This window comes from Polypterus senegalus, chromosome 11, assembly GCF_016835505.1.
Source record: "Polypterus senegalus isolate Bchr_013 chromosome 11, ASM1683550v1, whole genome shotgun sequence".
Classification (NCBI taxonomy): domain Eukaryota; kingdom Metazoa; phylum Chordata; class Cladistia; order Polypteriformes; family Polypteridae; genus Polypterus; species Polypterus senegalus.
The window spans coordinates 45,170,290-45,182,762 of record NC_053164.1 but is presented as its reverse complement, the minus strand read 5'-3'; the positions used below and the strand labels follow the sequence as shown (position 1 = coordinate 45,182,762).

The 12,473-nt window shown below is 39.6% G+C and overlaps 1 protein-coding gene across 1 annotated transcript in view; it reads right to left on the bottom strand.

The window, feature by feature from the left end:
- LOC120538901 (anthrax toxin receptor 1-like) overlaps positions 1-12,473 on the bottom strand; it is a 223,459-nt gene extending 210,986 nt beyond the window's left edge. Inside the window, exon 1 of the mRNA XM_039768487.1 lies at positions 12,094-12,473. Within this exon, the coding sequence (XP_039624421.1) occupies positions 12,094-12,248 (155 nt within the window). The 5' untranslated portion in view covers positions 12,249-12,473. The remainder of the gene's footprint in view (positions 1-12,093) is intronic.

Genomic DNA, 12,473 nt, shown 5'->3' with positions numbered 1-12,473 from the left:
ACTCTCTAGGAAGGTCCAGGCCTTGCATCCAGTACGGCCATCTCAGGCTCCAAAGCCTACAATCCTGAACAGGATTAAGCAGCTTTGAGCATGTTGTGTGTTTTATGGTCACTGAAGTAAAAAATGAATCATCAACTCGGGTGACACTGGATTAAGAAGTCTGAAATGAGAAGGCAAATCAAGAAACAAGGGGAGTGCTGCCCTCTTGTAATAATCCAGTAGTGTTCCTGCTCAGCTGATTAGATTTCTCTTTTCTGCAGTTTCAGGATAGCATTTCACTACTAATACATCACAGCTGTTTTCATTAATCCAGTTTAAAAGCTTTTCGAATTTCTGAGGCAAGAGCTAGCATAACTGCTTCGTCCAATTTCCAATTAAAAAAAGATACAAGTCATAAAAGCCATTAGATTGTCAAAGTGTAAGCATACGATCAACCGTCTGAATAGAAGAGAAGAACGAACACAAACATAAAGAGAGAAAGAGGTAGAAAAAGAGGTCATTAAAGATAAAGTAGCAGTCCTTTGATTCCCTCCTTAATGGTCCTGAAGAGCAAGACAAAAAACCTTGAGTGAAAACCAGAAGAGCTTATGCAACATAAAATCGAAGGGACGAGAGGACAGAATACGTCCACCAGGATTGAAGTAGAACAGTTGTCAAATCGGCAGGCTGTTCAGTCACTGGCAAACCTCAGCATCCTAGAATCACCCAGTATAACTTTCAGAGTCAGCTAATCCATTAAGCTGTGTAGAGCGTGGTCATCTGAGGGGTTCCATCTATGAAAGGAAAGAGACACTGAGGGGGAACCTGAGTGGTTGCTGTTATCTACTGGGCTCCATTTATAAAAATTGGGAGTTGCCTCCCCTAGACTTTCTCGTATACTCAGATATGGGGATGGATATTTGAGAAATAAACTGTGTCACAGGAGGCTGGGGGTCAGACCCAGCCGGGATGCCTGAAAGGACCAAGAGGTGGTCTATACGTCCCCCAGGCCACGAGAGGGCAACCGCCCTGGATGGTGAGGGGACCACGGGGACAGAGCAAGGAGGCTGAAACCCACTGGGGCCCATGGCCACTTCCAGGGGGCACCCTGAGCATCGTGGAGCCCGGGAGATCGACACTTCCGCCACACCTGGGAAGGTGGAGGAAGAACCTTCCAGGGCTGCCCGGACTGCTTCCTGGTGCAAGGGCAGCACTTCTGCCACTCCAGGAAGTGCTGCCGGAAGAATGTCATCAAGCACCTGGAGCACATCCGGGTGGAAATAAAAGGGGCCCACAGTCACTGAGAAAGGCAAGTATTGGAGGTGTTTGGTGCAGGAGCACCGTGTGTTGTGTGCTACTGTGTTTAATAAATGAGTGTTTCGTAAAGTGCTGGTGTTTGTCTGATGGTGTTTGGACCCGTGCTCACAACTGCAAGATAATGATTATATTTTTATATTATGTACATTAAAGAACCATTAACAACAAATCAAATCACATCAATAATATATTGAACAATTCTAAAAGTAAAGCTGAACAAATTGGATTTTGCTGCTGCATGAAAAAAAAAAAAAAATCGAGTATGTGTTCAGGTAAAGTACCATTTCCAGTTAGCGGAAAGAGCCCAAAAGTTCATAGAAATCTACATTTTGTACCTAATACTTGTATGCAAAATTTGGTTGACCTAAGTGAAAACTTACTCATCGTATTTACATAAACACACACACACACATAGATAGAAACACATACATAATTCTAAAAAGGGTATTTTTGGACTCAGGGACATCTAAAACAACGAGATTCATTAAAATCTTGAAATGGAATATTTGGAGGATTCCAGTACTTTTCCTATACATTGTATATGAGATAGTCGGGGAGATCTAAAATGTCAAGATTCATCAAAATCTCGATATCGATTTTTTGGACGATTACAATACTTTCGCTGTACTTTATACGAGAAAGTAAAATATAAAAGTGGACATGCTCTGTACACCAAGATGAGCGCACTCCTTAAGTCTAGGGTATATTCACAAAGGTATGCTGTTTGTGCTACTGAAGAGATGCACGCTCTCGACACTGAGGGGGACAAGCCTCTTTCCACTACAGGTCGTTAAAGTGTAATAATACTGACAACCTGCTATGGACAACGAGAGGCAACATCTGTCCACCCTAAGACTTCAAATGATAATGTCTGCATAAGGATGAACATCTCCTGCTATTACCCACAACAACAAGCTTTGAGCATCTTGAACCAGTGTGCAATGATTGGGTCTGACCCTGACTGTAAAACTGTGTTCTTCCAGAAAAAAGTCAAAATGAAAGCCTTGAACCACAAGCTCATGCTGCATTATAACCCCACTATACACCTGAACACTTGAGGCTGATAATCAGCATATCACAGAGCATTCTCTCAGTCTTTAGCATCACTACACCAAGTGATGTCACCAGCCCTATAGATCTGAGAGGTATGGGCATTCCGGAGGACATACCACTACTAAAATAAGATGGACAGCAACTCCATTAAAACATTTTTACACACACCGTCTACCTACCCAAGAGCTGCCCTGGTATTTATGACAGGACAACGTGAGACATTTTCTATGGTAAGGACAATCAGACATTACATGGAAACTGAGGAAGAAAAGTGTATAACCATGATGACTTGGGAGTAGTGGTAGAATCCCCACAGAGCTGCCCAATCAACAGTGGACTGTCGTTTTCACACTCAGAAACAATCCCATAATTCTCAGCTCTGAATAATGAAAACAAATATGCCATCCCATCCTAGGGATGTACTGACTGCATGGGGTGAGCAGAGGTTTTGTCAAAAATTATAAGATGATTCTGAAAGAATCAAAATACAATCCAGAGTCATTACCATGCCGACTCTAACAAAGTAAACGAATCTCAGGACGGTACGTCAGAATCAGTGGTCAACAAACGGTGAAAGGAAATTTCACAAACAAAATAAAAGATGCGCAGCCAGAGTCAAAATGTTTAGACAATATTTATAATTTAAGGGTAGAAAAAAACGTCTGAAAGTTTACTATAAAGTAGGGCCACCGAAGTTTTTAGGTGAATCAAGTATCAGACAACAAGGAAGTATATAATGCTAACCTTTATACCCTAATGATGATGTTACATCTTACACACTCCCAGTCTGTCAACAGAATGACCCATAAAATGGAGGCACACAAAAGAGAAATAAAACATTTTTAATAATGTGTAAAACACACTGAATCAAAAAATATATATTACAAAGAGGTTCTCCAATCTCCCAGAAGGGAAGCCAAGGAAAACCTGATAAAAAATTAAAATTGCAATCCTAATGAAGACAACAGGTAAAACAGATTAGAAGAAGCAGAGAGCACCAAAAGAAGGAAATGAATCATTGTCTGCAGAAATTTAGAGAAACAGAGAATTTGGATAAGGAATAAAAATATATATAGCTGATATTTAAATAATCAATAGACATTAATAAGATTCAGGGCTGGATAGGCAGACACTATGGAAAGAGACCCAGTACAAAGGCCAGTGATATACTTCATACATCAATATGATGTGAGCTGAGTATACATAGGACACAGCATGGAAGGAACCCGACTTTAATGTTATACCCTGGCCTTTTCTTCTACCCAATCAGTTTCCTGTTTTGTTTCATATTTGTTTTCCAAAGATTCCTGGAAGCCGCCATGACATTTGTTGATATGGTTGTTACCCACTCAGTATACAGAATCTGTGCTAATCTGGTGACTGTACTGACATTGTGCTCAGTGCTTGGTTTATTGCCTGAGCTGTCATGGTGATGGAAAGCCTGCACTCAAACTATCTGCATGGCATTTTTAAACAGTCAACGTATTTGTTTGAGTTTTATTTTGTGTAACGCTCTTTATGTAGAGTTAATGCATGAACCAAATTGAAGGTGGTATTATTTTAAATGCAGACCATCAAATCATAGTATCAGACTTGCCCTGGAAACTTCAGTGCACATTATCTATACTAATAAAAGGCAAAGCCCGCACTGACTGACTCACTCATCACTAATTCTCCAACTTCCCGTATAGCTAGAAGGCTGAAATTTGGCTGGCTCATTCCTTACAGGTTACTTACAAAAATTAAGCAGGTTTCATTTCGAAATTCTACACGTAACAGTCATAACAGGTGACAACATCCGCCACGTTAAACTTTCTTATTTATGGCCCATTCTTCACGAAATTTGTTAGGCGGCTTCCCTGCGCTAACCGAAACCAATGTACGTACTTATTTCGGTGGTATGACGCCACTGTCGGCTGCCATATTGAACTTTCCAACGGTATTTGTTACTTATGGTCCCATCTTCAAGAAATTTGGTACGCGGGTTCCCAGCGCTAACTGAATCCTACTTACATACATATATACATCCATAGCCTGCAGCTCGGTCACCGTGTGAGACGGCGTTGGGTCCCCCATCCCAAATCCTCCCAAGTTGTTGGCTGCCTGCCTATATAAGGCCATCCGTCGCTCCAGTCTCTACATTCCTTTCCTTGCTTCGCCACAGTATTCACGTCTCCCTGCTGATAACTACAGCCTTTTTATTCAATCCACATTCGTTGTTCGTTTATTATGATTATAGTTATTGTGTAGGTATTTTACACTTGGTTTACATTGTTCAGGTACCCATTTCCTTTATCGTTCCAACCGTACTTCCATTAACATGTCTATCGAGGTGATCACCATCGATCAAAGAACTGTCACTTACCGAGTGGTTTCCATGCCCGGAGATGGCACCTACCTTTTCCATTCTCTTTGTTACATATTGCACGGCCATATCAGGCTCACTCTTGATATCCAGAGGAACATTGTGTCTTATGTATTGAATGACTGGGACAGGTTCAAGGTGTGGACTGATGACGGTACAGGAGATAATTATACTACACAGGAGCACTATAAGAGTGAAATGCTTAAGCCCTTCACCTATGGTTCTGCATGTGAGTTGATGGCTGCCGCTGAATTGTTCGGTTGTCGCTTTCAAGTGTACCGAAATGGCCAAATATTTTACACCTTTTGACAACCGCCAATGCCTCTTAAACATCTTAGATTGACAGGTGACGATTTCAGTAGTGGACACTTGGATGTTTATGAATGTTTAAACTCTCAAAAGCTGGATGTGAAGTTATCGATGAAACCGGTTGTATACTTACAACGCTTGACAGATGCCGAATGTCACTTCAACACAAGTCCTACAAATACTAACGTAACTGAAACAAACCATGAAACTGAAACCGATTATGACAGCAGCAATCCAAGCTGTGAGATTTGAAACAAGATTACTGTTCACATGGCCAACTGTATGTTGCATGCTCAAGAGTAAGCTCAGCACACAGCTTGGTCATATTACAACCGGAGGGCAGAACTCACAATGTGGTATATAAAGAGATCCTTAACAAATAATTATTGGCATATTTTCCCTCAGTTTAAAAAGGTTTACTTTTCTTCTTAATAAAAATTTTAAGGCAGTACTTCGCCGCTGCGAAACGCGGGTATTTTGCTAGTACTCAAATATTGATGAAGTTACTAGAAACAGACAATGCCTGCTGTGTAAAACAATACTGTATGTATAAAATAAAAACTCAGGGAATAAAAAGCATGAAGTGGAACAGTTACACTACAGGAATCTCCTCCATGGATGGTACATTAAGTAAGTATTCTGAACCCTTCACTTTTTCACATTTTGTTCTGTTATGCTAAAATTGTTTAAATTCATTTTTCCCCATGTCATAAAACATTCAATACCCCAGAATGATAAAGCAAAAATAGGATTTTAATTTAATGCTGGCTGGGATTGGCTCCAGCAGACCCCCGTGACCCAGTGTTAGGATATAGTGGGTTGGATATTGACTGACTACATCTAAAATGAAATTATGATATCTCAAATGTATTTGCAGAGATCTCACAATGGCTTGTTATTCTTAGATATCTCAAATACATTTTGAGATGTCTTAAAGTAAACTGGATGTCCCATTTAAAAATAGCAATTGTACATAAAGGGATACTGGGATATTTTAAAACACATTTAAGATATCTTAAAAGTATTTTGGATGTTAAATTGAGCTACCTCAGAATGTTTATGAAAAATTTTGAAAAGCACAGGAGTTTCGAGAGAGCCCCACTTCGGGACAAGAGGAGGCCCTAGCACTAACCATTTCCTCTCTTTCCATCACAGTTCCATGGAGACGGTTGAGAACAATGGTCAGCCCCGTCCACAGCTCAAAGAGAAGTGCTTCGCCCCTTCTGCCCTGTACACCATAAAAACAGGCAGCCCCCAGAAGAAGGTGTTCATTTTGGTAACCGGATCTCAGGGTGACAGAGCTCCTGATGAAGTGCCATACCTTTGGCTATTGAGGGCCCTATAACTGGAATACCAAGAACAAAAATTGTTCATTTTTTTTCTTTTCTACAATTAAATGTGATTGCCCAGTTGGCACCCCAACCTTTTTTTGTAATTCCTGGTTACAGTTGTAAACCATACTAAATACAGCTAAGAAGTGAAGAGCAAATTTTCAGAAGTCACTCAGCCCATGTTTGACTGTTTGTGAGTTAATAATATCCATTCATTCATCCATCCATCCATCCAACCATCCATCAATGCATCCACTTACCAGTTCAGGGCTGTTATTGCCTGGTAGCATTAAGAGAACAAACTCCAGAAAATGTGCCAGTCCATGATATGGCACAATTACTCATATTGGGCCAGCATATGGTGGTCAGTTAAACTAATACAAAAGTGTTTGGGATATAGGAAAAAAACAAAACAAATGAAAACCACACAGGCTACAGTAGTTAATCAAACCCAGAACTGCGAGATGGTGGCACTGAATCTTGCACTACCAGGCTACCGAAGTTAATACCAGATACCCATTTCAGGAATAACATAAACTGGACCACAAATTAACATCAGGCTTCATTTAGAAGTTTCCAAAAGTCATTAACTTTAAAAAAATATCTTCTGCCAACTGAGGACTTTTGCATTTTTCTTTTTTCAATTTTATTTGCACGCGTGTCACACTAGTTCACAATAAATGGTCATTTATAAAATTTTGCTATTTTTTTCAAAAGCAGTGCTGACATAAAATGTAATTCTCTCAGTTGGACCAGTTGCTTCAGTTTGTATTTCAAAAATAATTTAATTCAATTTAAATATTTGTATTTAAAATTAATATAGATAGATAGATAGATAGATAGATAGATAGATAGATAGATAGATAGATAGATGTGAAACACACTATATAATACTATAGATAGATGTATTTTATTTGTCCACTAGGGAAATTGAAAGTATTTAAAAGTCAAGGGTCAGTCCTAATGAAGAGGAAATATATTATTCCCTACTTAATGGAAGAAGCAGCTCAACCAAGGCACGCAGTAAGTGGGATTCTGGGATTACAGGAATCTGTAATTAACCCTTTGGACCTTCCATCCCCATCAGCTTTAAAATCATAATTGTTGGGGTGCATAAAAAGTACATGACTCAGTGCCAGTTTTTTTTTTTTTTTGATAAACTATGCTAAACAAAAATTCAGAAAAGGTTATTGTTTAGCCTGGTTTACCTGCTGTCATCAACCATGCCTGTTGACTAACTACTGATGCAGCACAGGATTGTGGCAGTGTCTGGGAGGTGCTGTAGCAATTTACTTCATGGCAGCCAACAATCTTAACGTTAATGATAAAATAGATGATAGCAATGTCAGAACTGCACAGTGGTGTGGCTTTTATTTGCAGAGTGTGTTATCTGTGTACGATGTGATTTGTCTACTTAACATAAGCATATCCTCAGTGATAGCATGCTACATAGAGAAATGATTGTATATTCCATAGTACCAGAGTAAGATATCAGTGTTGAGCCTATACTGAGGTACTAAAAGGAACTACTGATTAATCTAGGGGTATTGTGCACACCAAACGCAACACCCAAATCTCAGCTTCAGAACTTCTTCTAGTCAGGGTTGTGTTGTCAGCAGGTGGACCATGGGACAAGTAGTATAACTATCCAGCTCAGTATGAAGAATTTTAACACAGTCCCAGGACAACTAAAAGGTATGATGTTTCTGTTGTATCTTGGGTTTTCTGTTCTATCTCCTCCTAATACACATCCAGGAGGAAATGACAACAAGATGCCCAAACCACTTCAAATGGCTTCTTTTAATCAGTGGCAGCAGCTGTTGTATTCCAAGGTCATTTCAGGATTGTCGAGTTCTTTGCCTTGTTACGGAAATTGAGTTCTGGAACATTTTGCAGAAACTTCATTTGGTCACTTGAACACCCAACTGCATAATTTTGTCCATAGCTTTTGACCATTCATAGGTGATGATGAAGTTACAAAGCCAGTTGTAGCTCTTGACCTGTCTCCTGCTCTGCCACAACTGTCTATGGTATACCTGTTACTGAATCCATTGGTCAGTTCCATAATTACATCAGAATCAGAATCCCATTATTCACCTGTACATGCTTAGACCTTTTGCAATTTTCTCAATATGTAGTATTACATGGGTGCAAAAAAAAAAGAACATAAGGATGCAGACCTTGGTTTGTGAACAAAACTTCAGTAGACTGTCCATCCATCCATCCATTATCCATCCCGCTACATCCTAACTACAGGGTCACGTGGGTCTACTGGAGCCAATCCCAGCCAACACAGGGCGCAAGGCAGGAAACAAACCCCGGGCAGGGCGCCAGCCCACTGCAGGTAGACTGTCCAGTTAACTGAAATTTTCATTTGAGGACTTATGGTCCAGTACATTTTCAAAACTGCTACTGCTGTAGCACTCTTTGGCTAATCTCACAATCACCTCCAACTTCACTTGTGAACAAAACCCCAAAGGAGTTGCAGTCCTTCACATGGGGCAGCTACTCCCATCTAACCTGTAGATAGTTTTTCCAACACAGGTTCATTGACCTCAGATTCCTAGTACTCTTCCTCCTTTGACTTTCAGCAGTTTTGATTTTAAATTTGTGACAATAAATAAAGACAGGCAATGGTTCAAGTAACATAATCGTAAAGAGAAGCAGCTTGAGTGTTCATTAGCAAGTTAAAAACTCAAAAATCAAAACCTTCTGAGAAACACCTTATGATGACAAAATCTTGACCAAGCCAAGGTGTTCAATAATAAACAAACAAAATATAGAATTAACAAAGAAATTAATATCAAGAATTAGTTAAAACCGCAAGTGAGGTACTAAGATTTTGTTTTTATGTAGTGGCTTTCCCAGGAGGTATCACTAGGAGATCTCAAAGCAATTACAAGAAAAGCAAGAATATTGTATTCTATATGCAGTGGATTCATAGAAGTATTCAGACCCCTTCACTTTCTGTGCTGTAGAATATTTTAAATGGATACATTTGCCATCAATCTACACTGACAAACCCAAAATGACGAAGTGAAAACATGTGTTTTAATTAATTAATTAAATTAATTAAAAATCAAAAATGGAAATTACTCATGTATGCAAATATTCAGACCCTTTCCTGCAGCGGCCCAAATTATGGTCAGGTGAAACCTGTCTGCTTTAATTCTCCTTGAGATGTTCCTAGAATTGGGTTGGAGTCCACCTGTGCCAAACTAAAATAATTGGATATCATTTAGAACGGCACACACCTGTGTATTTAAGGCCCCACAATTCACGGTGGATGTCAAGACAAAAACAGAGCCATGAAGTCCAAAGAACTCTCTGTAGAACAAATTGTGGTGAGGCATAGATAAGGGCAAGGGGATAAAACCAAATTAAAAGCAATCCCAGGAGCACTCAATAATTATGTAATGGAAGAAGTCTGGAACCACCAGGACTCTTCCCAGAGTTTGCAGTTCAGTCAAAATGAGTAACCGAGCAAGAAGAGTCTTGGGTAGAGAGGTGACCAGAAACCAATGGTCACTTTTGTAGAGCTTCAGAAGTCCTCTGCTGAGGTGGGAGACCCTGTTGGAAGGACAACCATTTCAGCAGCACTCCATCAATCTGGCATTTATGGTAAAATGGCTAAATGGATGCCATGGAACCTTCAGCAAGACAAAGTTGCTTTGTGGATTGTAATTTGTACTATGTAAATAAAATTTATTTTTACATAAAAAATGATAGCCCACTTAGGTTTGCTAAATGGAATTTAAAGGACTCTGATCTGATGAGGCAAGAACTGAGCTCTTTGGGCAGAACTCCAAGTACTACGTCTTGTGAACACCAGGCACTGCTCATCACCTGCCTAATACCATTCCTATCATGAATCATGCTGGTGTCAGAATCAAGCTAAGTGGGTGCTTCTCACTGGCAGGGACAGGAAGTCTGGTCAGAATTGAGGGAAACACAAATATAGAGAGGTCCTTGAAGTAAACCTGGTCCAGAGTGCACACTACTTTAGACTGAGGTGACAGTTCACCTTTCAGTATGCCAATGACCTAAAATATACTGTACAACCAAGACAATGCTGGGGGGGGGCTTCAGAACAAGTCTTTGACTGTCCTTGAGTGGCCCAGATTTAAACCCCATTGAACATCTGTGGAGAGACCTGAAGATGGCACTTTACAGACACTTGTAAATGAGCTTGAGAGAAATGGGATAAAATGTTGAAGTCCACGAGTGCAAAGTTAGTAGAGATTTAATCAAGAAGACTCAAAGTTGGAATTACTGCCAAAGGGGCTTCTATTAAGTACTGAATTAAGAGTACGAATACTTACTGTACATGAATGAGAGATTTCAGTTTTTGACTTTTTGAGTATTTGCCAACCTTTGTGAAAACACGTTTATACTTTGTCATTCTGGGTTATTGAGTTTGGATGGATGTCACATTTTTCCATTTAAAATTAAATTTACAACACAACAAAGTGTGCAGAAAGTGAAGAGGTCTGAAATCTTTCTGAATCCACTGTAACACCTTTCACACAGAGCACCATCAGAAAGCATTTTATAATGTAAACTAAAGCACCAAAAAGAAGGACAGAGATGTTGCCAAGCTGTTTATTTGACTGCCCAGTAATTCCTTAGATGGTGACCCATAATCTGCTAGTGAAGACAAGGCTGCAGCACAGATTGTTTACATGGTTCCCTGCCATGCTGACAGTCTGGTACGTCCACATGCTTAATACTAACAATGACCTCCTCTCCAGTTTGTTGCCATCAGCCTGTAGTGAGAATAACTTTGTTGGCAACCGGCTTGTTTACATGGCCACTAATGAGAAACGGGAAAGAAATGCAGTGTTACCAATAGACTGTTTACTTGGTTCACTGAAAGAGAAAAGAATAACGCACTGCCAATCCAATGTGTTTACATTTTCCATTAATATTAATAATTAAAAGAGGGGGCTGATATTGGAATTGTGTGTTGTATACACTGGTGGAAAGGAAGGAGGCGGCTTCTGTTAAAAGAAATGTGTTATTGGCACATATTTATATACAAAAGAAAGACTTCAGTTTAAGAATCATTTTTAAGTCATTTCACTTAGTATATAAAGTCTAGGTATACAGAAGATCTTAGAATAACAGCATTGAATCAAATCAAAGTGAAAAACAATGCAAAAACTGCAAACATGTATGAAGAATTCACTGGAGGTTAAAACCAGTAGAAGCAGTAGAAATAGAGTGAAACACATGCAGAACGCAATCTCCTCTGCAGGGTTCAAACTGTTTTTGCATTGCTCAGACAGGAGCTATAAAGAGAAACAGATGCGGAGCAAAAGAATCTGAGGCTCTTTGAGCCTTTTAACTAGTTGGTCCCCTTTCCTTAGTTTAGGACAAATGGAATTTTCTTAAGTCTAAAAGGTAAACTGAAACACTGAGCACCAGATGAGTGATTTTATATAATGTGTATACATAACATTTTTGAGCATCAAATTAAAAGTTTTTAGAGAGAAACTGGGCTATACTCTTTCTTTGAAATACAATAAATTTCATTTTTCAAAGCATATATGCACATGAGCAGTTACATGCAACAGCATCCAGTAATACTGAGTGGTAAATCTCATTATTCTCTAATGGCATGATCTTTGACAACATTTGCTGGTTCATCAAGGAATGTGTGACAAGACCAGCAAGTCTCCCTGAATTCACAGATGCTGCATCTCCCTGTCTCTCAACCAGAACAAAGATGACACTTACTTGTCTAAAACGAAGTACAAGTCAAAGCCACCATAGCATGAAGGACCACCTTCTTTACTGTCCATTCTGTCTCCTGTGCAATTCAGCAGAAATAATAATCCCAAACAGCAGCTCTGGACAGCAAGTCTCACCCCAGTACTCCTTGGATAAGCCATAATTCCAAGAAGAGAGAGAAAGAGGCACAGTAATGGTCCTTTGCAAGATACCCAAACTGTTGGGTCACAGAGCTGAACAAAAGTCTTATCCTTTATTATTTTGGGAGTCCTCTGGTACCCTCTAAAATGCAATCCTTCTGCACAAATATCAGGTTTGAGGTGCACAATTTTTGTTTCACTTTTGCAATATCATTCTCGATATGTATCCCTGCAGCCGATCACACA